Here is a 26,677-nt window from a genome sequence, read left to right as displayed (position 1 = left end):
ATTAGCGAATCGGTATTTTACCGACTGGATTTTGGCTTGATGCATGAGGCTGAATATGTGGCTTAATGCCGCCTTGTAAATATGGCCCATTTTTACGCAGCACTTAGCATGAAAGGGGCAGGCAATGGGTGTTGCAGCGGGAGTTCCACAGCAAAACCAATTGCTTTAGATGCTGCCCCCTATTTACAAGGGTGGTGTAAAGATGGGGCAGTTGCCAAAAATAAGACCAGAGAGAACCTGGTCTTAACCTGGTGAAACGAGGAGAAATAATTGATTTCTCCTCGTTTTTGCTGTATCTATGTGTGCTGCATTAGGCAGCACACATAGAAACAGCAAATTGCCATTAGTGATTGTTTATGTTTAGGAAGGTTTCCCTTCCTGCACATAAACAATCATTTAAAAATGATGAGTTGCAACTTCTATGTGTGCTGCACAATGCAGCACACATAGAAGTTACAAATCTCCATTTTGGATTGTTCATGTGTAGGAAGGGAGACTTTCCTGCACATTAACAATCATTCCCTGCAATGCAGACACCCTTGCACTAGGGTTCAAGGGTGCCTGCATTGGCGTTAGATTTAGCACCAACGCTAGGGGAACGCACGGGTGCACCACATTCCTGCATTTTTAGACTGACGGAGCGAAGCATTCGCAATTTTGGAGCTACACAGCACTCCACCAGTTTATTTTAAATATGCACCTAACAGCCTCATTTACAAAGCCATTGCACCATTGGTACATCACTTTTTTTGACGCACCGGCAGCGCAGTGTGCCTGCCCATATTTAGAAGGCCACATAAAGTCACCCTGCATGACTTTTCATCTGCAGCATGCAGCATGCATAGAAAGAGGAAAATGGCAACAATGATAGTTTATTGCAAGAAGGATTCCCTTCCTGCATAAAAACAATCATCTCGCAATGCAGGCACCCTTGCAACATGAAGGACGGGTGCCTGCGCTGGCACATGGCAGCCAATTGTGCACCAGTGCAGGGGAAAGCACACATATGCGTCATGTTTTTGTTAATACAACGTATTCCTGTGCTTTTAAAATGATGCCGCTTGGTGCAGCAAATCACTAGCGTCGCTGCATAAAATTTGGTCGAGCCTGCATATGGCTAAAGGTGGGTGCATGTTCCAACCCTTTTGAAAAGGTTCACTCTCACGGCGTTTTGCTGGCGGGAGCAAGCAGCGGCGCTCAGGGCAGCAGCTGCAGTGCCTCCTTCTCTCCCCTGCACCACTCCCCCTTGTCTCCCTGTGTCCGCCCCACCACTCCTCTTGAGCTGCTTGTGTTTTTTTAATGCACTTCCACCGCTCGCTGCAACAAACCATTAATCTGTTGCTCTGCTCCGGTTTCAGAAGCAAAGCCATGAACAGGGGCAAACTCCCAGATAAAACCCATTTTACTATGTAAAAACTGAAAGCCTGCCCTGTGCGCTTGAATTTTTGGATAAATCCCCAACACATTTGAGCCCGCCTCCGGCCAAACATGCTATGGCCATCACGAGTAGGTTACTGGCACTTCCATGTGCCTTCTGCTTAATTCTCCGTCTGCTCTTCCACTGGGGTTGCAGCTAGGAGCCTGCGTAGTCCGTGATATTAGCGTGTACCCCAGCAGACGCAGGTAAGTGCTGATAGGAACAGAAATTAGGATGTAGCACATGCTCAGTAAAAGCCGGCATACAATAGCACTGCTTTGTGAGCCCGCAAAGTCTGCCCATCTCTGCTGCATGAGATCGTGAGATTTGTGAGCAGTACCTCCTACCACAGTGGTGCCGTTTTGTAATGTGGTAAAGAGCACCTGCCCCTGGCACTCCTGGTCTGGATCCGAACCTGTAATGTGCAGGATGCACACACAGCCCCTGAGAGCAAGTGTTTAACACACTGAGCTACCTTATATACCTGCATCATGGCGGCTTCATTTCATGACGTGTTGCTCCGCCTTAGAATTTGCCTCTGCACTCCTACCAAGGTTGTGCCCTCTTATTCACAATAGGGCCCCTCCTATGCCCCCCTCACAGATTGGTTTCCATCTCCTCACGTTCTTCTGCCTCTTTTAGAGTATTGGACCCCGCCAGCCCGGTGGGATCGCTGCTGGCCTTTAGCTGCAAACAATGTGCTGCATGGTAAATGCTTATAAGGCCTCAAAGGCGAGACCGATTGCATTGCAAATGCTTGTTTGTAAATGAGGCCAAAAGCATACAAAATATCAGAGGCCAGTGGCAACCAAGCAGAGTTGTGTGGCCTAAACCATTACAAGTATTCCAAGATCCATAGAATACTATACTTACAGTTTGTCTCACAAACCAATGCTGTTTGACACAAAAATGCAACTGGTTGCATTGTACTCATATACATTCACCTCATCAAATCCAATGATATGTTAAACAAACCTATATAAATGGGAGCATGGTATCATTTTTTTAACGAAAGTATAGAACTGGAAACATTGTCTCCTGCTAGCATGAAACAAATACCCAACACTGCATCACATATTGAAAAACAGGCCAAGATGCTGTACCCAAAAATAATTATTGAAGTTTACAGCCCATGAAGAAAAGCACCATTGCCTGCACTAGGAATGTAAACAATGTAATGCAACAAAGACATAAGCAGAATAGTTACACAGAATAATCTGCTGCAATACAACCGAAAACACAATATAGCATAAAAACAGTGGTATTCAAAAGCAGCACAATAGCACATCACAAAACACAGTAACACACTGAAAACAATAACAACAGAACACAGCAAACCAACAAATACACCAACAAAAATAGACAACGAAACAATAGACTACAATACCTCACTAGCACACTTTTACGACAGCACAGTAGACAACAATAACACAATAGCACACTTTTAAAACAGCCCAACATTGTGCCATATAAAAATACATCAAAACCGAGCAAAAGCACAAGCACAACATAGCACGGTAACACCACACCTAAATACAAAAGCACAGAACATCCTAACACAATACAGTTTCAGAGCTGTGCTGTTATACTTTGTGCATTGTTTTTTTTTGCTGTGTTATGTTTGGTATCAAATGTTGTACTGCTGTATTGTTGTCACGTAGTTTGTTAATGCCTTGTTGGATTGTATATTTGCTGATTCATTATTGTTGCCTTGTTTTGTTTAGTCGCTGAGCAATATTGCTATTTTTGTGGTGTGTGATTGTGATAGATTGTGGTATTGCTCTACTTCAGCTGCAGCCTGTTTGATTAAATATAACAAATATTTGTTGTCACTTTTTACCACCTCCACAATCTGATTACATAATACAGTGGTAAATGGTATTTAAACCAAGTGCTGCCTGCGGGTATGAAGGACATTTCTCCTTTAATGAATCATCCTGTCACAGAAAAGACTAAACCTACTTGAATATATTATGCGACCAATGTAAAGAATCAGAAGGCAAAAAGCAAATTCCGTTGGCTTTTGAAATACTTACAGTCAACCCTTTAATAAACAGCTTCTCGGTCAGGAACGTAGACAGCATTCGAATCACCGCAGCTCCCTAGAGCAAAGTACAAGCAGAACAAGCACTAAATTGAAATTTAAAAGCAAAACAAAAGCAAAAGTTGTGAAGCATTAAAAAACTTGGCTTTAGTTGTTACAAACTATCCAGAAAAGACACTCTCTATGTAGGAGATGATCTAGGCCAATCACAAAGCAGTTTGCACTCCTAAATCATGTTTTTGATTACAAATGGAACGAATTACGGTTCCAGGCAATTCCAAAAGGTGACATAGCAGCTGTAAAACCATTAAATAATGTTTAATTGTCCACGACGACTGTGGACCATCCTGCAGTAGTAATCACATGCACCGGGTGAGGAGTGGGCATTGCAAGGCATGGTACATGTTCGGATGTCACTAACGTATGAGTTAGTGGCTAGTCAAAATCTCCAATTGAAACCTCTCTTACCCTCTATCGGTGGAGTATTACTCCAGCAAAAGGGATGGAGTAATTTTTCTACCGTTTTGTCGGTGTCTAAGCACAGTTGGTTTGTACAGAAAAAAACACCTCTTTGTTCCATACATTTCCCTACATCATCGATTTGTGTTTTGCACAAATTCTTACACTGAGGGAACTTGTGGCTATCGATCCCGCAAATATATAATTGTTGTATTTATTTTTGGTGGGAATATTTCGGTCTTATTAACAGGTCTCGAGGAGGTAACGGAAATATGCACTGTTCAAATGAGATCATGAATCTCTAGGAGGTCACCATAGAAAGGAAACCGTTGAGAAGGACCATGCACGGGACTTTTAAAGGCAAAAGGGGGGGGGGGAGGACTAGTGTTACAGGGATTCTGCGCAAACACAGAACTATGCATAGGATTATGAGACCTTAGTATATAGGGGCTGAGTCATCTTACCACCTTAGTACCCATGAGCCTAGAACCTACTCGCTATAGTGTCTCACTTGCCCTCCTACTCACTTACAGAGGAACAAGTGATTAGACACCCCAGAACACAACATTCCAGACTCTCTCAGGAATTGCGGTTACAAGAAACACCCTTTCGCTCACACTCTTGTACTTGTCCACAATAAGATCTGACAGAGACACAAACAAGTTCAAAATATTTATTTTAACTAACGTGCTCCAATATGCAGACAAAGGCATAACACAAATGCGGTCAGTTTTGGAAGTAATCCGTAGTTCATAAGAGGAGCTGTCATAGTGAGAGACAGAGTAGCCTATCCTCCCTCCCCTTGCACAGATGCAGGATAATTATATATTAGAAGATCTATGGGTGTTATCTGCACACCTCTTACCTCAGTCTATAGATGGTAGTTCTACATAGAACAGGAGCTAAGGCCAGAGCCCACTCTGAAGCATACACTTGTTTAGTCTCCCCTGGGACATTTAGAGAGAAAGACGTTAAAATAACATCCTCGCCCCTAGAGGTAGCAAGGACAAATGGGGGAGGCCAATCAACCTCCGCCAGCAAAATGTCATAGAAAGAAGTCAAATTGTCCCAAAATACTGCATTTATTGTACGTTTAAAATCTCCTTCAATTTGAAGTTCAATGTGGTAGACTCTATCAGGGGGAGCTTAGAGGATGACCGCGGTTTCAACTGTAATATAAGTGTAAGTTGCTTTCACCCACAGACACTGGTGGGGTGTCTACCAAACTATGGTAACTTCTGCTGAGCTGTTGAGGAGAGTTACTGCCCAACTCCTGTCCAGGAGGAGGGTTTTCACCGTCTGTGGCATACTTTGATGTCAAAGTGGCAACTTTTTTCTTCTGAAACAGGGCACAATACTGAGGTGCTTCCTCCCGTTTGACTTTCACGTCAAACTGGTGCTGCAGGTCTAGCTTTGGTTGCGTGGACTCACCCTAGTCCACCAGATTGTTGATCCGATTATTCCTGAAAGGAACTAAGAGAAAGGGGATCAGGAATCTGAAACCTCTCAGGTGTCTTAATTTTAGAGCGGTCACGGAAATCATATCTACGCTCAGAAGCATCAGGTGAAGGCGAACCCGCAAGGGACCTAGGCTTCTGTTGATGCCAATGTTTGTTTCAGCCCTTCTTAGGAAAGACTAGACGACCCTCACTGTCTGGAGGGGGTTTAGTTTGTACTTGTGTAAATGGTCTGACTCCCACATTATTGCGATCTAGGGAGTTGTAAACATCCGCTATCATAATCAGCATCCACCACCGCTGCTAGGTGTTGGCGCACCTGCAAGCAATCTGCTTCACCCTTAATATTAGCCAGAATCATATTGCAGAAAATAGGGAACATTCCCACTAATCTAATTCCCAAATCCAGGGCTGGCCCAGTTCCGTTTTCATCCTGTACTCGTTTAAGAACGCTCAGCAGACCGTTCATAGAAGGGGTGCCAAAGCACAGTGTATACACTGATGGAAACACCGTCCCCCAGGTGTTGCAATCCACAAGAGGGGGAATCAAACCACTTGGCAAACTCATAGTAAGGACCCTGTGCTTCTCCACAGCTTCAATCTGTTCAATTATCTGTGCTATCCATAATAGAAGATCCTCACGATTCTGAGGACATTTGCCCATCACTGAGATAATCATGACAATAGCCCCTCCCTGAACTGGGGCCAGAGGAGCAGCTCCAGCTGGAGCTGCCAAAACTGCACAAGACATAAACTGTATAACTTGTCTATGAAGATGTACTAAGTGTGTATATAGCAAACGTAGCACCACCATAGTAACATTGAGAGAATTGGAATATGGTGTTAAACCGGCCAAAACAGACCAAATACCCCCATCAATAGACAAGTGGCCCATTCAAACAAAAGAGACAGGGTGAGTAAGGACGCCATTTAACCAAATGGCATGCTCCCAGGACGTCAACGGAACTTAGATCAAAGAACAATACGCTGCCAAAGGTGCAGCGGCAGTGTAAGTATATAAAAAAATTATCTTTAGCATTAACCGCGAGAAATGAAACCCGAGAATAAAATACTTCAAAGCGGTATGCTGGATCTACTACAAAAATAAAGGTAGCCCCCACATTGGTGACCCCGTGTTTAATCAAATGTTATGGAACTGCCGCCCGGTTATGAGCTGGAATTGCGACCAGTTGTGCCATATATTAAGCAAAGTCAAAGAAAACGGTAGCTCAAAATGGCTCATCGAAACCTTTGAGAATTCAAGCTTGAAAAACCTACAGAAACAGGTGTATCCTACAACTGTAGGAGGCAAAGCCCTTCTGCCTTGGGCATCCCCGGAAAGTGGTGAAACAGTATTGTGGACAAGCACAAGCACTACCCAGGGGTCCTGTGAATAAGTACCAGACCAAACGTTGGTGGTTCCATGTTGCAGAGATTCTGCGCAAACACAGAACTATGCCTAGGATTATGGGACCTTAGTATATAGGGACTGAGTCATCCTACCACCTTAGTACCTATAAGCCCAGGACCGACTAGCTATAGTATCTCACTTGCCCTCCTACTCACTTACAGAGGAACAAGTGATTAGACATCCCAGAACACAACACTCCTGACTTTCTCAGGGATCGTGATTACAAGAGAAACCCTTTTTCTCACACTCTTGTACTTATCCCAATAAGATATGACAGAGACACAAACAAGTTCAAAATATTTATTTTGACTAACGTGCTCCAATATGCAGTATATGTGCCACAATAAGCAGAAAAATGCATAACACAAATACGATCAACATGTCAAGTAATCCGTAGATCCTAAAAGGAGCTGTCATAGTGAGGGACAGAGTAGCCTAACCGCCCTCCCCTTGCACAGGCGCAGGATGATTATATATTAGAAGATCTTTGGGTGTTATCTGCAGACCCCGTACCTCAGTCTACAGATGGCAGTTCTACATCATAGGTGCTGTCATTCTCTGCTCCCTGGAAAGATCCCTCTCCAAGTGTGTGCTACCTATCTGTGTATGCCAATAAAACCAAAGTACGTATTCCAAACAACAGCTGCATCTGTATGTTTTGTCTAGGTGCTAGGGCCTGCCCAGAACAGAATAACAAGGGGCATTGTTGTTCGACCTTGCTCGCAATGTTCAGACTAAATCCCAGGAACGTGCAAAGCGTAAACACAGTGGGTTCTCATGTGAAAATATCAAAAGAAGCATTTGCAAAATAAGCTCATGTAGTAACGTGTGCAAAGCAGCGGACAATCTGCAGCGTGCTCAGGCTAACTTAGGGAAGACGATAATGTCCCCATGGGCCATGTGACACTAGTCTTAAGCATCCGAGCATATTTTGGTCCAGCATTTGACTGTGCAATGGTTAGCCTAGAAAAGTGTGATAGGAAGGTAATATTTTAGTTGTACTGTACAAGGTGTTCAGGGCACCCATAAACTTCAGGAAATCTTTTTTGAACTCTAGGCTTGTCCTAAACTCCAGCTGGCCATGCGATATAGTAGAATCGAGCCATGCAAGTGCTGTTGTAATCAGAGCAGTTCCCAGTTTTAAAGTTAGTGTTTATGAACAGTGAATATTTTAAATAGCATAATGGGGTCCTGGGCCACAGCTAGATTAGTTCTGCTATCAGGCATACAGTGAATGTGACATTGCAGCAGCAGATTACCATGTTCCTTACAACTTGTATTCTTCCTCATTCACAAAACCAGAGGTCCCGGGCCTAGGAGCTCGGCAGAGGAGGAGAAGAAATATGCAGCGCATTTTGACTTTCTGCTCTTAATCGGAGCTGTCAACCTGATTAAGTATTCTGGGAAACAGCCATGAAAACTATTTGCAACAACCACATGTTCTATGGGATTTCCAGCTAGATGAAATTAGATACAGGTGTTAAAAAAACTTTAGCCCTTAAATTCAGAAAACGTTTGCCATTTTGCATCTTCACCTGCTTATGCAGGCAAAATTAAACAGTCACACACCCACAGAGGTAAACAGAAATGTCCATAATTGAGCTTAGACAAAAAAAATGCATTTCATATATTGAAAGTTGCCTGAAAGCAATAACGTTATTACCTTATTGTAAGATATCAGATTAAACAATGCTGTGATCTCTTCTGGAGTATTAACTTCATCTTCCTCCATAGACAGGGGCTGGGAGGTCGCTAAAGCGTCCAAGTCCATGACTGGGTAGATTTCATTAAACAGCATCAAATCGTTCTACAAAAACAGTCAGTGGTTAAAATAATCTGCAGAAGCAACATATAAAGGTAAAGCAGGTGTGTGTATATATATATATATATATTCACTTAAATAAAAAAACAAAGATTACAGGGATGTTATAGTTAGGCTCGGATTTTACATGCACTAAACCATAGAAATTCAGCAGTTGCATACATAGTAACAGAGCTAACTATAACTTACTCCCCGTAATGCACTGCTTATGACCTCACATATTACATCACTCATGACATGGTCAGTGACATCACCAATGACGTCACCGATGACATCTCAAATGACATCACTGATGACATCATCCAGTGAGCGTGTTTTGTAAAACATTCTGATATTTAGAGATATAAACTAAGGTTCTGCACCAGTTAAATTACTATTCTTCTGCATTACTAATAAGTAATACTATTCGCAAAATACACCATCCTATTATATGACCACGTTTTTAAAGCGGGTGTACTATTTATCAGTGCACTAGCCTCTACACTGACACATGTCTCCTACTGATGTAAGTTCCTGGTAGTGCTTTATGACACTCTAAGCTGTTTATTGAGACTTCACTCCACAGCAGAGTATAGTTCTTTTTTATGACATACTGACCAGTTTCCTTAGACCTCTCTACTTTGTGATGAATGATTGTAGTAATAGATTGCAATAAATTCATCTGTTCACCAAGGGCCCTATTATGAATTTGGAGGTCTTTGAGCAGGGCCACCATGCTGCCACCCACCTCCCAGACCACCAAAGCCATAATAAACTGCCTGCCAGATTACGACTTTTTTTTGTCTCTGACGAGCGGTTCTTTAGCGGTCCCACAGTGGTGTCTATGAAAAAGGCACTGCAATGGGAACGTCAAAGACAGTTCCTTCAGGGCATAGGCTGTCAAGTCTATACCCTGCAGGATCAGGGGGTGCATGCAGATGGGGGGCACACCATTTGCCCCCCTGCATGCATACCCTTGTGCAGAGGAATACAGGGAACCCTTTTTTCCTCACCGCCACACTTTTCCATGGCAGTTGCACAATCCTGAAAATTGATGGTGAACTAGTTTAAAGAAAGAAAAAGTGTATGTTATGTTTGTGAATGTTTAAATACCCGTTGGTATATGTATTCATATAGGTTACTTTTAGTGTTTGCATGGGTGTTTCAGTGACTGTGTGAGTTTGAAAGTAGGTTTGTAAGTCACTCTATGGGTATGTGAATGCCTCCATGCATGAGTGAGTAGCTGTGTGAATGGGTGTATAGACAAGTGAGTGGCTGTGTGATTGGCTGTATGAGTAGGTGTATGGACAAGTGAGTGACTGTGTATGTGGCTATATGGGTGAGTGACTGTGTGAATAGCTGTATGGGTATGTGTATGGCTGTGTCAGTAGCTTTATGGGTGAGTAAGTGGCTGTGTGAGAAGGTGTATGTACACATGAGTGGCTGTGTGAGTAGCTGTATGAGTGACTGAGTGAGTCTGTGATTGGCTATATGGGTGAGTGAGTAGGTGTGATGCTGGATGTATGGGTGAGTGAGTGGCTGTGTGACTAGCTGTATGGATACATGAGTGAATGTGTGAGTGGCTGTGTGGATGAGTGAGTGGCTGTATGAGTGTCTATATTGGAAAAGGAGTTACTGCATGAGTGGTTGTATGGGCGAGTCAGTGGCTGTGTGAGTGGCTGTATTGATGAGTGATTACTGTGTTGATGGCGGTATGGGTGAATGAGTTGCTGTGTTAGTGTTTGTATGGTTGAGTGAGTGGGATTGTGAGTGGCTGTATAAGTGAGTGGGTGGCTGTGGGTGTGTGGCTGTATGGGTGAGTGAGTGGGTTTGTGAGCAGCTGTGTGGGTAAGCAAGTGACTTTGTGAATGGCTTTGTGAGTGGCTGTATGGTTAAGTGAGTGGGTGGCTGTATATGTATGAGAGTGCCTATGTAAGTGGATGTATGGGTGAGTCAGTGAGACTGTGAGTAGCTGTATAAGTGAATGTTTGTCTATGATTGGCTGTATTGGTAAATGAGTGTGTGTGAGTGATTTTATGGGTGAGTGGGTGTCTGTGGCAGTATGGGTGAGTTAATGGCTGTTTGAGTTAATGTATGGGTAAGTTTGTGGGTGTGTGAGTGGCTGTATTGGAGAGTGAGTATTTGTGTGAGTGGAGCTATGGGTCTGTGTGGGTCTGCGAGTGGGTATGCAATTGCCTGTGAGGGTCTGTGAGTTAGTGTGTCAGTTCCTGTGTGGGTCTGAGAGGGTATGTGAGTGCTGGTATAGATCTGTGACTAGATGTGTGAGTGCCTGTATGGGTCTGTGAGTGGTGTGTGAGTCACGCTATGGGTCTGTGAGTGGCTATGTGAGTGCCTCGGTGGTTCTGTGGGCAGGTGTGTTAGTTCCTGTGTGTGTATGTGAGTGGGTGTCTGAAGAGCGTGGTCTGTGAGTGCCTGTGTGGGCCTGACAGTGGGTGTGTGAATGTATGTGTTTCTTTTGTAATTGCACCAAGATTCGCCAATTCATCAAGGAATTACACAGGGGATTTGTTGGTTCCTCTGTGAACCCTCTAACACACCCATGGGGTTAGGATACCTCTACCTTAACTCCAACAATCAGTTTACACTTAAAATGTTAATCCTCAGGACTGTTTTCCGGTCAATAAAACAGAGGAAACATCTTTCCTGTCAGGTTGAGGACAGCCAATCATGATATTGCTGTTGGTGTGCGGATTCGCAAACTGAATCATGGCAGACGAGAAGATGTTCCAGAGAAACCATTGAAACTGCATGGATTTCAGAGCAGGGCACTTCTTAGGTATTGACCACACACTGAAGAGGAAAAATAGTCATGACTTACTTTCGTCATCATTTTTAAAGTGAATAATGAAAATGTTTTGCCGCAATTTAAAGAATCAAACCGTTTTGATTGCTCTGTTATTTTAAACAGTTAGCAATATTCACAGTGGAATCTGGAAAACATTTGCGTGGACTGCCGTTTATAGTGACTAGGTGGGCTGCTAAAGACAAATGGAGAACATTTCTTCAGTGTTTGTGAAAGGGTTATTTGCATAGTTAATGCAATGATCATGGTGAATCAGATTGGAAGAAAAGACAGCTAAGTGCCAAAATGCATACCTGGACATAAAAAGTGGCATGGAATAAAGAAAGAAGGTCTTCTACCCCTAAAATGCAAGGACTCTTTTGTATTTGGAGAAAAGTATGAATTTCAGATGCTTGTGGTAGCATCACACCTTGAACCACTTGTGATCTGTTACAGACCATCAAACCGTATAGTGAGTGGGAAAATAGGGGCCAGTCTGCCCCGGGACCCGGAATAGGAATGAATTGAGGGCGGACGAGGTGTGAGCAGTCCGCCATCACTGTAAGGAGATTTAACTCATGGCGGAAGAGAAGATGTTCCCAAGAGAGGACTGTCTCTGCCTTTAAAAATGCATGAGTTACAGAATGACATACATATATTTTTCGGGAAGGATTGCCTGATATATGGGTAGTGGACACAGGGAAAGATACGGATATAAGGAGGCACTAGCAGTTAATATTGGACCGGCACTAGTTTGTCTTTGATAGAAATGTTGGCCTTGATGTAGTCAGTCTCGGACTTTTCCTTTGGCCGATTTTGGCCCCGGGGACCACGCCCCTTGGAGCCTGCCCTTTACATTATATTTTTTTTAATGGGAGGCCAAGCCTTCTTCTTTTTTTACAAAAATGAATAGAGGGCCTGTATATTGCCTCGGGGGCCTCTTCGCCTGGGGCATAGCCACCTAGTTAGTGACCACGGAGGGAGCCTGAAGGCCCCGCTGTCCCTGCTGGCTCCCTGCCTCCTGCAGTAGCCAACATTGCTTTTGGACAGAGAGATCTGCTAATGGCATGCAGCTCCCTCTCTCCAAAAGCAATTTTGCTCTGCTGCTTGGAAAAGAGAGCATTTGTAATGCTGTCACTTCCATGAAGCGAAGCAGTGTTTGCTTTGGCTAGGTGGGAACTCCAGGGGAGGGCACCCCGGTACATTGCTGGAGCTGGCCCGGGGGAGTGGCGGTCTCCAGACCCATCTACCGCTCCGCAAGGGGGCCTGCACGGCCCCTATCCACAATTAATTAAGCCATGGGGAGGTGGTGGTACCCAGGGCTGTGGGCCCCCATATGTAATTGATTATAGAGTTGCGCCATGGAGGTGGTTGTCCCCGGGCCTGCGTGGGGGGCTGGTGGCCCCCATGCATCATTTTTTCATGTAGCCCTAGGGAGGTGGTGGTCCCTGCGACTGCGGTGGGACACGTGGCCCCCAGCACTTACGTTAGTTAGCCATGGGGAGGTGGCTGTCCTTGGGCCTGAAAGGGGGGCTTGAGCCCCCCATGCATTATTTTTTAATATAATCCCAGGGAGGTGGCGGTCCATCCCCGGGGCTGCAGGGGGCAGCATGGCCCCCCGCATTTCCTTTATCGTCAGCCCAGGGGAGGTGGTGGTCCCCAGGGCCTTCCACCATCATTTTTGATTGCCCCTAGGACCTGGCCCACCTGGGGGCCTAAATTAAACGAAGCATGGGAGCCCGCGCTTCATTTCTTATTTCCATTTTTGTCCGGAGTCGTGAATCTAACATGACTCCTGCCAATTTTTCTTTTTTTTAAGTATGTTTTTTTGGCCCTGGGGGACCCCCCAAAGGCACCTAAGGAATCAGGGTGTTACTACCCTGCCCTCTTTTCTTTTTTTAAAATCCATTCCTTGGGACTCCGTTTAACCGAGTCACAACATGGATACCAACGCTTCCTGGTTTGAGTTGTTGGCAGCCAATCAGATCTCAGGCGCAAGATCAGGACGGGTCATAGATCCACCACAGCCACAGTTGTATATCTGAGAAATCTTTACATTTGCTTTCTGGACCAAGAGCTACCTTTTTGCCAAATTTGGTGTAATTCCTTTCAGCAGTTCAGGCTGTAGCCATGTCTAAAATTTCCTATGAAAATTAACATAGAGAAAAGGTGTTTTGTGACACTCCCTTTTTCTCGGCCCCCGCTTAATGCTTAATGCATCAAACCGAAACTTTCACGACAGCAGCTGAAGTGACTGCCCTATTTGTTTTGAAAATGTCTTGTGGGTTTGTCAAACGACACTAAAGTCTACCACAGACTAAACAAAGCTTGAGGTAATGTTTTAGTTAGAAATTGTAATAGTATGTTTCTTTACATTAAAAAAACTGTTGTTACAGTGCCTTAATATAACGTTACTTTAACTTTTGCTTTTTCAGTGAATTACAATGTTTTTTTATGTCCATTGCCATGCATGGCATGGAATAGGCATAGGAATTGGTCTGCGGCAGACCCTGTGCCCACGTCGTACGGGTTTACCATTTACTTGAAGTAGGTGGTAATCTGCAAGTGTTTTGCGAATGTAAATGCGGTTGCAAAACAATAGCACATTGGTGTTGGAGTCACTATTAGGAAGGGCTGCCCTTGGCATGCCACTTCCGAATACTGAGTCACAAACGCTATTTTGCGAGTCAGTGAGTCGCAAAATAGCATTTGTACATTCCACCACCGGTTTTTTGCGTTTGAAAACGGGTTGATTTCCCCTTTGCAACTGCAAAAAACGGTCTTACATCGGGCCCATGTCTTTGAGTCTTTTTGTAACATTTTTGCAAGATCTAAATTGCAGCAATTGAACAAATCACAATAGGTTCCCACACTCCAGCTGAAGAGCACATAGCAACAGCTCAAACTGCTTTAACAAATATGGTAAACTCCCCTGTGATCATGTATTCAATACCCAGTGATACTTACTGTGTTATTTTATGTTCCTGGGGATTGCTGCACTCACTGCACCCCTCAACAACATTAAGAAATATACTTGGTGGTATCCCTGTCTCTTTTAGGGGCACCATCAGGATACCAAAAATATTATTTTTAAAACCTTGCAGGGTATTATGGGGCACTCCCCAACTAGAGCAGTAAATGTGATATGAGTGACCACACTGCTCACTTCACAACTACTTTTGGTTTCTTTTCATGGGAAGGTAGTATGTGGCCTCTTTACCAGATTCTTTTATAGACCCTGGGCTCATTTGCTTTTTTTTTCCAAAGATGCGGGGGCTAGAGGACATCTTCCTGAGTAACCTAAGGGCCCCCGGTACTCCATCTCCCAGGGTTAGTTTTGTTCTGGGGGTCAAGGGGCATGCAGCCACTCTCCATAAGCCTCTCAAGGGTCTGAGGACTCCATATGACAGGGCCATTTTTTTATTTTGAGTAGGGGTCATGCTACCCCTTTTCCCAGAGCCGTGTATGGACCCAGGGGACCCCATCCCACAGGGACTAAGTATTTTTGTTGGGAGCATACGATCTCACTCCAACTACCATCTACTGCCCCGTGGAGGCCGCATTCTCCTGGTGATCACAATCTGTGGGACACTGCAATTTAGTTGCCATGGGAATGGGGTTCCTGGGGCCTGTAAAAGACCCTGTTGGCCTGAACCACGAAAGTCGCTGAATTATCCTGTGCTTAACCCTCTGATATAGCTCGCCACAAAAGCAGTTAGCATTAACTTAGGGGCAATAGGTTAAGCACACAAACAGTAATAAAGTGAAAACAAAAGCACAAGAGAAATCCCACACCAATTTAGAAAAATAGAGAAAACTCTAATAAAGTGTTTAACAACATAACAGCAAACATCCAATCAGTAGAACTGGAGTTATGAATTTTTAAAGTTTTTATTCAAAACTAGCACCCAAAAGATCAAATCTCCAGATGCGGGCATCCAGTCAAGCAAGACATGGACAAAATCAAAAGTCATTGGTGACTGCAATAGAGCGTGGTTCAGATTCACGGAAAAATGTCTGAGAAGGTGAAGGTCAGTGGAACAAGGCAGCAGGCGCTCTCCGATGAGGAGGCGGCAGCGTCGCGGAGGTGGCGGATGAAGTAGTAGTGAAGATTCCTACATTTGGTTTAAGTTTTTTTTGAGAAATTTAAAATCTCCAGTGGGACGAAGCTGCAATCTGTAGCTGATAAGTGCTCCCAAAGGCTGCATCAGTGGTGGTTCCTCCTCTAGGTCATTGGAGTGCCGCCCCTCATGCTGTGAGCGCAGAAGCAAACACAAGTTAATAACATTCTCATCATGAATGATGACATTACCATTTATGAATGAAGACTTACTGCTGCTGTTCAGTTCAAGTTTGAGGGATGAGGTGGGCTGTTCCTGCTGATTGACATCGGGCCGAGGGATAACTTGAGTTGCTTAAAACTTAAAGTCTGCATGGTGAATCCGCCGTCTCTCTTCCCACTGCCAGCCCAATATGCACACTTCGGACTGCACTAATCCGAGCTGTTTTCACCAGAGGCCGCCCCCAAAGGTGACCTCTAGGGCCGGTGACATTACGGATGCCAAAGCCCTGTAAGGAACTGGTTTTCGATGCCTGGGAGCACCCCGAAGCAGAGGGGGTGCTTCCCGCACAGCAGACTCACGCCAGAAAGGCGCCGGTTCAACAAGCCAATGGGGGGCCAGTTACCTTTTTGAATCCCCCCATCAGGGTGCACCTCCAAGATTGGTTGGATGATTAGCAGGGGGGATATAAGGTGTCGCTCCCCACACTACGTCTCACTACTACATCGTGGAGATGGGGAGTGGCACCGGAGGTTTTTTGAGAGGATGACTGTGGACTAGGGTCTTACCGGTCACTTGTGTTGCCACCCGGTATTCAGGACATCGGTGCTTCCCCTTGGGCTCGGCAGCATGGCAAGCACTCCTCCGGGCCATCAGTGCAGTTCCAGCAATGGCGAGACTTGCCAGGCAGCAGGACTGGGCCCGCCTTTCACCACCACAGCCCTGAAAAACATCGCTGGCATCTAAGAAGAAGAGGATGGCATAAGACAGACTGCAGTGAGCGGGACTCCTTTCCCCCCACTCCACACCTTAGGCTTCATGGCGTGCCGGAGGAGAGTGCAGCAGAAGCCAGGAGGCAGCTAGCAGGATCCCTTTCCTCCCCGCTCCATTACTGAAAGGCATCTGCAGAGTCCGGGGGCCCGATTCACAGAACTAACTTAAGACAAAATCCTAAACTTACTACCATTTTGGTATTCACAGAAGGCACTTACTCATTTTGGTATTCACAGAAGTCACTTACTCATTTCGGTATTCACAGAAGTTAGGAGTCCTAACTTTAGGACTCCTAAATGCCTTCTGTGAATACCGAAAGTCTTAAAATTAGGATTTTTCTCAGTTTAGTAGTAGTATAGTTAGGACTCCTAACTTTAGGACTCCTAAATGCCTTCTGTGAATACCGAAAGTCTTAAAATTAGGATTTTTCTCAATTTAGTAGTCCTAAGTTTAGGACTCCTAACTTTAGGACTCCTAAATGCCTTCTGTGAATACCGAAAGTCTTAAAATTAGGATTTTTCTCAGTTTAGTAGTAGTATAGTTAGGACTCCTAACTTTAGGACTCCTAAATGCCTTATGTGAATACCGAAAGTCTTAAAATTAGGATTTTTCTGAATTTAGTAGTCCTAAGTTTAGATTTAGGACTACTAAATTGAGAAAAATCCTAATTTTAAGACTTTCGGTATTCACAGAAGGCATTTAGGAGTCCTAAAGTTAGGACTCCTAACTTCTGTGAATACCGAAATGAGTAAGTGCCTTCTGTGAATACTAAAATGAGTAAGTGCCTTCTGTGAATACCAAAATGGTAGTAAGTTTAGGATTTTGTCTTAAGTTAGTTCTGTGAATCGGGCCCCGGGTGAAGAGGGCAGCGTGAGGCAGAAAGCAGCGAGCGGGCCCACCTTCCCCCGCCACATCGAGAAGTTCAATCAGCTGCTTTTCCAGACCGAGGGCAGGAGGACCTGTGAGCGGGTTTCCCTCCTAGGGCGTGGCCAGGGTTGAAACCGCCCCCACCTATGCAGCGCTACGTCCGGACCGTCAGGCGGCCCGATTGAAAGCTGGGAGCCAGGTTTATAAATCCCATAATATAAAGGCCTGTAAAGTGAATGGCGCATGTGCATAGCACTATGATACCTCCAAGGAGAGTTCACGCCATATAAAATAACAGGAAAATCTGCAGTCCTTGCGGGAGAAGGGGTTTGTTGAAAAGGTTGCTAATCCTAGCGTTATTCAGATTCTCTGCAACAATTTTGACATTTAAAAAAAAAAAAGTAGCATACGTCATTGTCGCAGACTCTCATTTGAGCATCAGTCTACAACAGATGAATTACTAGTTAAAGAGCAATCCCCGGGATAAAACACTTGGGGGCAAGTTTGGTGCATACATAAGGCGGCAGCACCCCGCATCAGTCTACAACAGATTATTACTGCAAGAGCAATCCCTAAGATAAAACACTTGGGGGCAGGTTTAGTGCATACATAAGGCGGTAGCACCCCACCACGCCACAAGGGATTGCAGTATTTCAGCTAAAAGAGAACATGATAGGAAGGCAAACCGCAATGGAGGGGACCAAGCAGCCGAGCTAAGAGAATTGTTGCAGCAAATCAGGGCAGCTTCTGGGGCACATGGGACCAGTTGGCTGCAGACACCATGGAGAAGGAGGCCCAGAGAGTACCCAGGCAACCAGTGGAAACCAAGGTTCGACCAGTGCCCCAGAAGAGGAAAAGGGCCCCAGCAATGGCACCAAGGAAACCCACAGCCAAGAAGGGTCCCAAGAGGGACGACCGGCCACATGTAGCCATTCCGGCAGCACCAGGGCCGAGCAGAAAGGACAACACAACAAGTGGTGAGCATATTGGCGCGATAGTGCAGGAATACTTGAAGTCATTTGTACCGTTGTTAGTTAATAGCCTGTGCGCACATGGGCTTGGGCTGCAGGCACTTCACCTCAAGGGGGGGTCTCAGAGCTGCTGTGGCATCTTATTGACCCAGGCAGCGCGCAACAGTAATCTTTACAGAACCAGCCGGTTGGGCCAACTGATCCCAGCACCCAGGCACAGGAATTAGAAGGGGGATGGCATCCCCCATGGAGGCATGGGGTAGTGCAAATAGAGTGCGCAACCATGATAGAGCAGATGTAATTCACAACAAGAGCACCCATATAAGGTCGACCAGGGACCATGGGAATTAAGTATTTATAAACAACAGAGGTCCCTAGGCATCAGTTGAGTAAAGAGGGAGTAAATAAGGACCCAATCAGTGCTTATTTTCAGAGACTTGTCCAGCCGGACAGTGGTCATAAATTTTTACTAATAAGGTAATGTAGACAACAAAATACAAAAGAATTCTCAAAGTAGGACACAAGCCTGTGTACCGTACAACAGATAAGGAAGAAAGCTTTTTACAAAAGAAGTTGTTCAGGCGAAAAAATGTTTGTAACAATGAGAAAAAGGTTGGAGAATAAGATTAACAAACATTACATAGAAACCCTTATGTACATAGTATGATGTCAATAGGAACATATAGGGTATATGCAATTGTCGACGACGTTTCGATCCTCACACATAATACTGGGATCATCATCAGGACAACATAATCAAAGCCTGTGCATATGACCTGAATAATTGAATGAGCATTTGGAGAGAATTTAAGGGGGAGAGAGAAAAAGAAAAGGAAAAATTGCATAATTAGTAAGAGAAAAACAATGAAGTAAAGGTCTGACTGACCACTATGCGACTCTGCTTACGTGAAGGGATAATAGTCTTGTATTTTAATCGTCGTGAGGCCAAGGAGGGGGTGAAAAGGGGAGTGAACCGGAGTGATCTGTAAAAATGAATAGTTGGTGCTGTTGGCATGTTACAAGAAATTGAATATGAGGACAAAGATGCGGAGGTGTGAGTTACCGATAATAAACCATGCAGAAGACATGCAGAATATTAAGGAGTCTGCAGCGGTATGATTGCAAGAGCTAAGTTCCATTAGACCCCCTGCCAAAGTGGGCCCCTCCCCTGTTTCCCGTCTCCCCTTTCTCTCTCCCTGCCCTTTTATCTATTGAATACTTTATATTACCAATACTATGTCTGACAATGCACCACTGTACACAGATGACTACATCAAAAAAATCTTAGAAGGGCCGTCACTTTTTTCCAACACAGACGATATTCCAGGCGCTAATGACGACACAACCGATCTCTCTGCTGAATTAGAGAAACAAAAAAAGAAATTTTCCCGATTGGAACTTATGACACGAATGCTCACTGAGTACCTCAAATCCAATACAATACCACAAGGCTTAATAGTGAGAAACATTCCAGGCGTCTTCACCGATAACCCTAAATATATAAAAACCTTTAGCTACATAGGCACGACCTGCTCTAGGCACTGGCTAGTCCTAGGCATAGATACTGCGACTGAGGAACTTCAGGTACTCGCTAAGCTGATTGAAGACATAGAGAAAAATATCAAGGATAATAACACAGTACAAGAAGCCAAAAAATTATTAGAAAAAGTCCAAAAAACAGCTGAGGAATTTCACCGCATAGAACAGAATAAGAAATCCAACAAAGTTAAAAGGGATATTAAATCATTTACACCCGAACGAGCATACCCCTATCTGAACAAAGACTTCTACACTAATCGCGCCTATAATAATCCTCAAAGCTCCAGACCGTGGGGCAGATTTAACAGACGCCAGAACTTAGTAGGATTTTCGGACACATCTGCCGATTCTTCGCATAATTCAGATACAGGAGAGGGCACAAGCAACAATACACGAACCCCAACCCCCCTTTTTTTAGGTCAGAATCTACAAGATCCCCCAAGGAGAGGAAGGGGCAGACAACGCTCTCGTTGGCACAACCCGCCAGGAGAGCGACAAACTCGTCAGAAGTTCTATCGTTGGTAGACCCCAAATTGTACAATATGCTTGATCAACACCCAACCATACCTTTGTTCAACCTTTCTACTCATGTACTATCGAGCCATGAGATATCACTACTCAGCAAAGGCCTCTCCTTTGTCCCTATGACATACCCGAATTTTCTTGATCTCCAGACAGAACTACTTAGATTCTTTCGAAAAATTAGGCTTCATAGTTACTTCCTTTTGAACCCTATGACACCGAAACAATACAACACCCCATTGAGACCTCCCTCTACTTTTTCACCACTTAACAATATGATACCTGGCGAAGTCATTACTTTCGAAAAACTTGTATTAAAAGAACTGATGAGCATTTCTGACATACACCATTACGTCCCCTACAATATAACGAAGGAAGAGAAACTAGCTATTTCCTCACTACGTGAAAACCCCACCTTAATAATTAAACCAGCTGACAAAGGTGGAGGTATTGTTTTGCAAGAGTTGAAGGACTATAAAGATGAGGTCAATCGTCAATTGGCAAACACCGACCACTATTGTAGATTACACACTAACCCTACTAAGGAACTTCAAACACTCATCCGGCAAATCACGGATGATGGTTTACACCATGGTTTTCTCTCTAAACTAGAGTACCAATTCCTTAACACTAAAAATCCAAGAATGCCAGTAATCTATACATTGCCTAAGATTCATAAAGACCTTGAGAAACCACCAGGTCGCCCGATTGTTTCTGGATGTGGCTCTATTCTTGAACCACTCGATCATTATGTCAATCACTTCATCAAGGATTTTGTCCCTTTGACTGATTGCTATGTTCAAGATAGCATGTTTATGATTAATTTAATCGAAAACCACCCTTATGACCCCAAACTAAACACACTCTGTACTCTGGATGTAGAATCCCTTTATACTAACATACCACAAAGGGATTCATTGTTAGTGATGGAAAACGTCTTAGACCATAGAGCACGTCCTCATGCAGTACCTACTAACTTTATATTACAACTTTTGGAAGTTTTTCTTACAAAAATTTTTTTTATGTTTGAAGACAACTTCTATCAACAAGTTAAAGGTACATCCATGGGTGCAATTTTTGCCCCAAATCTAGCCATTCTATACATGGATGCCCTCGAAAGGAACTGTATTCTTACCACCACCAACCCTTTCTCATCATGTATCTACACATGGAAAAGATATATCGATGACATCTTTATGATATGGCAGTCTGATGCAAACCAACTCACCTCGTTCCTGCACTGGCTCAATAACAATTGCGGGGGCCTTAAATTCACACTAAGTCATCAAAAGGAATCCATCCCCTTTCTAGACCTTATGATCAAGCATGTTGATGGTTATCTAGTCACTGGCCTTTTCCGTAAACCTACAGAAAGGAATACTCTGCTTAGCTACAAAAGCAGTCACCCTCGTGCCCTAAAAGATTCTCTCCCCTTCTCGCAATTTTTGAGAATTCGCAGAAACTGTTCCCTAAAAGAGGACTATTTTTACGAAGCAAAATTGCTTTCTGCTAAATTGTCCACGAGGGGTTATCCTAAAAGGCTTATACGAAACTCCATGAAACGTGCATGGTATTGCCCACGTGAAACCCTTCTTGAACCTAAATCCAAAACTGAAACGAGTAGACTGGTTTGTGTTACGACTTTCTCCACAGTCTCTAATCATATACGTAAAAGTATTCTTAAGAACTGGCCAGTTCTAAACGCTGGCACTCTCCATCTAGAACGTCCAATTTTTGCATTTAATAAAAATAAAAATATTAAAGACCATCTTGTCCGCGCGGCCCTTCCAACCACCTCCAACAAATCCAATCTGACTACTCTGGATGATATGTGGTCTCTCCCTCCATTAAAAGGCCATGTCAAATGTGGAAATTGTGTTGTTTGTTCAATGACCATTGAGTGCAAATTTTTCGTTTTTGGCCAAACTAGAAACGAACTGAAAACATTAACAAATTGTAACTCTACAAATGTGATCTATGCAATTTTCTGTCCTTGCGACGAAATCTACGTAGGCCAGACCACTCAAAAGATTCGTTTACGCATTTCCCAGCATCGCAGCAGGATCAGATGCAAAATTAAGACAGCACCACTGGTTGAGCACTTCCTAGAAAAAGGACATTCTGAGAATGAAATTCGATGGACCATCATTTCTGCTGTTAAACTGCCCCCACGCGGAGGAGATATGTTGCGGACACTCAACAGAGAAGAACTAAAGTGGATTATAAAAACTGATAGTCTTAACTCTGGATTGAAAAGGCATGAGGATTGGTCTACCAACCTTTGAATCTCATAGTTGCCCCTTGTGAATACGTCTGCATGCACTTGTGAATATGTCCGTCTGTACTTCGTCATTTGGTCTCATGCCACATTTTTCAATTCTGTTTGCAATTGCACTCAATTGTTTTTAATTACTATATGGGATATCTTTCTGTGTACTCTGTTCTAATACTAATCCTATTCCAATGCACTACTCCATGACAATCACCGGTCTTATGGTTTCCTTAACCATTCCAAGATGGCCACCACCCCCCTGGCCTTAGTCCTTCTTCCCTCCCCACACTTCCTACGTGCCTCACCAATCAGCACGCACCTTGTTTCTATATCGCAGCTCCATTTTCACCCACCGAAAGCAGCCGTATTCCCGGACTCTGCCTCACGCATTGACGTACCCGTGATCATCCCCCTTCCAGGTAAAGCCCGCCAAATAATTCACCTTCACCACCCTCCTTCCCTTGTACCCGCTAACCCCCTGCTCCTTCCCCCTTTCAGCGCATTGCCGCGGACCAACCCATTTTGCCAGTCCCTACTCACCCAGCACGCTTCATTATTCTTCATCATTAGGTAAGTGCCTAACTCTGTTCGATCCCTTCATCACGTATACATCTCAGCCCCTGCTAACCACCCCGCCTTCTTTTCCTCCCAGCACCAAATTGTGTCCCCATCCAAGTCCTAGGAGCTTCAATTCCCGAGCGAATATAACACTCTCTATTGAGTAACTAGTCCTATCGAGGTGAGTGTTACTATCCCTTGGCCACTCGCCCTTCTTAATTTCCTGGGAGCCTCGCCCCCTCAGTCTCATCTCCCAACATTATTGTGCTCCTTCGCAGGTTTACTATTGAATGTCCCTGCGTCCCATTCCTTCCATTCTGCTCTGCTGACTTGGCGCGAATCATTGGACCCCTATATTTCGGATCCAACCCCTCCGATTCCGGTCAGTCCCCTTTGCTTTTCCCTTCACCGTTCACGATGTCCGTAATTTACCAATAATTCTTCGGCTCACTGCCTCACTCTTAGGCATTGTCACGCCACTTAGTGACACTCAATTCCGTATGTTTGAACTCACCCACAGCCTTCATTACGCATCCGTTACCGCTGCAGACTCCTTAATATTCTGCATGTCTTCTGCATGGTTTATTATCGGTAACTCACACCTCCGCATCTTTGTCCTCATATTCAATTTCTTGTAACATGCCAACAGCACCAACTATTCATTTTTACAGATCACTCCGGTTCACTCCCCTTTTCACCCCCTCCTTGGCCTCACGACGATTAAAATACAAGACTATTATCCCTTCACGTAAGCAGAGTCGCATAGTGGTCAGTCAGACCTTTACTTCATTGTTTTTCTCTTACTAATTATGCAATTTTTCCTTTTCTTTTTCTCTCTCCCCCTTAAATTCTCTCCAAATGCTCATTCAATTATTCAGGTCATATGCACAGGCTTTGATTATGGTGTCCTGATGATGATCCCAGTATTATGTGTGAGGATCGAAACGTCGTCGACAATTGCATATACCCTATATGTTCCTATTGACATCATACTATGTACATAAGGGTTTCTATGTAATGTTTGTTAATCTTATTCTCCAACCTTTTTCTCATTGTTACAAACATTTTTTCGCCTGAACAACTTCTTTTGTAAAAAGCTTTCTTCCTTATCTGTTGTACGGTACACAGGCTTGTGTCCTACTTTGAGAATTCTTTTGTATTTTGTTGTCTACATTACCTTATTAGTAAAAATTTATGACCACTGTCCGGCTGGACAAGTCTCTGAAAATAAGCACTGATTGGGTCCTTATTTACTCCCTCTTTACTCAACTGATGCCTAGGGACCTCTGTTGTTTATAAATACCATGATAGAGCAGGTCAACCCCCTGAGGCTCACACTAGGCCATCAGCAGGCCCTTGATCCTTGGTCACAAGGGCCACCGGGTTAGCGAGTCTCACCCCGTTAGCTGTTAAGGAGAGAATATGGAGAAAGGAGTTCATAGATATTTTCGCATTGTTAGAAATACAATTGGTTGGGCAAGACTTAGCAGTGTGCAATAAGAACAGGAAAGAGAGGAGAAAGGAGAGAAAGGAAAGGACTTTTGATAATTGGTTAGATGCCTTCAGAATAATAGCCTGCGTTAATGTTGAGAAATTTCCACAGAAGGAAGCAGATCTTTGGCTGTACGAGGTCAATATCCACGGGGCACACAGGCAGTTCCCAGGGGATGCATGGCTAGTATACGATAAAGGTTTTAGGTTAAAAATACAGACCCACCCTGAGATTGAATGGAATACGGAGAACGTATCTGGTTTTATACATAAAATGATGGTGGCGAAAGAGGTCAAAACAAGGGCAAGTAAGGGTAAGCAGCCCTTTCGGGGTTACTTTCACAAAGGCAAGGGTAGGTCATTTCACAGGCCCAAAACATATAATTATTGTAAACCACCACCCACCAGCAGGCAGGCCGCCATTTGCTAGAATTTCGAGGCCAGTGAGTACACATCGGGGGCCTCTTGTATGTTTCAACACATATGTTCCACCTATGGAGGGGGGGTACCCAGCAGCTGGGTGCAGGCGCAAGAAGTAGCAGCAAGGGGATAAGAAAGAGAAAAAGAAGAAGCAGTAATACTGACACAGGACTGCTGTGGGACTGGAGGACTTGAGCAGTTACCAGTGAGCCACATCCCCCATTAACACGCACCAGCTCAGAAGGCTAGCTAACAAGTACCATAACAAAGAGTGCACAAGGATGCCATTGAAAGGATTTGAAGAAGGATTTGTCATACCATGTGAAGGCCCCTTGCACTCGGGCAGCACCAACAACTTGAAATCAGCGGCTTCGCACCCAGAGATAGTGAGGCAGAAAATAGACAAAGAAATAGCCCTGGGCAGGGTTGAATGCCCATTGCCCCCGTACCAAAGGGACTAGTGATATCTCCATTGAGGGAGGTTCCCAAGATGGAAGCAGGCCAGTTCAGACTCATTCACCACCTCTCCTTCCCAGTGGGAGAGTCCGCCAACGATGGCATTATCTCAGAAGTATGCTCACTGGGCTACGCGACAGTGGATGATGCCATTGACCTAGTAAGGGCAGCAGGCCATGGTGCCCTTATGGCCAAAGCCGACATTGAGTCCACATTCCGCCTCCTCCCGGTTCACCCAGTAGGCTTTCACCTCCTGGGTTTTCAATGGGAGGGGGCAACTTACTTTGATAAAGCGATGCCCATGGAATGTTCAGTGTCCTGCGCATATTTCGAGCAATTTAGCACCTTTTTTGGAATGGGCCTTACATAACCGGTACCCATCAGGGGGCATATTGCAGTACCTCGATGACTTCTTGTTCATGGGTCCAGCAAGGTCGGCGGTGTGTGGTGAGACCCTGGCAGCATTTCAAGAGCTAGCGGGGGAGCTGGGAGTCCCTTTGGCAGCAGACAAAACAATAGGTCCCTCCACCCTGCTCACATTTTTAGGGGTTGAGCTTGACTCAGTTGCAGGAACGTCCAGACTCCCAGAGGCAGAGGTAAGGGAATTCAGGGACACCATTCGAAACTTACGCGGTAGGGAGAAGGCAACCCTCCTCGAGTTACAACAGATTATTAGAAGGCTCAATTTTGCGGCCAGGATCATCCCTGCCAGTCGGGCCTTTGCCAGACGCCTAACTCAGCTAACTGCTGGGCTCATGCACAAACACCAGCATGTAAGGTTGGGGGCAAGGGTCAAACAAGACCTTATCATGCGGGACATATTTCTAGCAGAATTTTACAGCCGGTTTATTTGGAGAGAGGGTTGGCTGACGTCCAGACAGATTGCCTTGTTCACAGACTCATCAGGCAGCACAGGTTTTGTGGCAATTCTAGAGGACAAGTGGTGCGCATGGCTATGGCCGGACAGCTGGCATAAACAGGGCGTCACCAGCAACATCACATTCCTAGAACTGTTCCCCATTATAGACTCCCTGGTGGTCTGGAAGGAAAAATTAAGGGACATGAAGGGGACACTCTGGTCTGATAAGAAAGGAGTAGTGCAGGCAATCAACAGAGTGACAGCCAGGTGCCCTGA

General features: G+C 44.6%; 1 protein-coding gene across 3 annotated transcripts in view; it reads right to left on the bottom strand.

Annotated features, from left to right (window-relative positions):
- Positions 1-26,677, bottom strand: part of LOC146860512 (aminopeptidase N-like) — an 832,137-nt gene that overhangs the window by 474,908 nt on the left and 330,552 nt on the right. For all 3 annotated transcript variants that reach the window (XM_085644423.1, XM_085644424.1, XM_085644425.1), the window contains 2 exons: positions 8,452-8,595; positions 3,454-3,519 (listed from right to left, as the gene is read on the bottom strand). In XM_085644423.1, the coding sequence (XP_085500549.1) occupies positions 3,454-3,519; positions 8,452-8,595 (210 nt within the window). The remainder of the gene's footprint in view (positions 1-3,453; positions 3,520-8,451; positions 8,596-26,677) is intronic.

The sequence above is a fragment of the Triturus cristatus genome, chromosome 3_1 (genome assembly GCF_964204655.1).
Source record: "Triturus cristatus chromosome 3_1, aTriCri1.1, whole genome shotgun sequence".
In the NCBI taxonomy this organism is placed as follows: Eukaryota; Metazoa; Chordata; class Amphibia; order Caudata; family Salamandridae; genus Triturus; species Triturus cristatus.
This window is presented reverse-complemented; position numbering and strand designations above follow the sequence as displayed.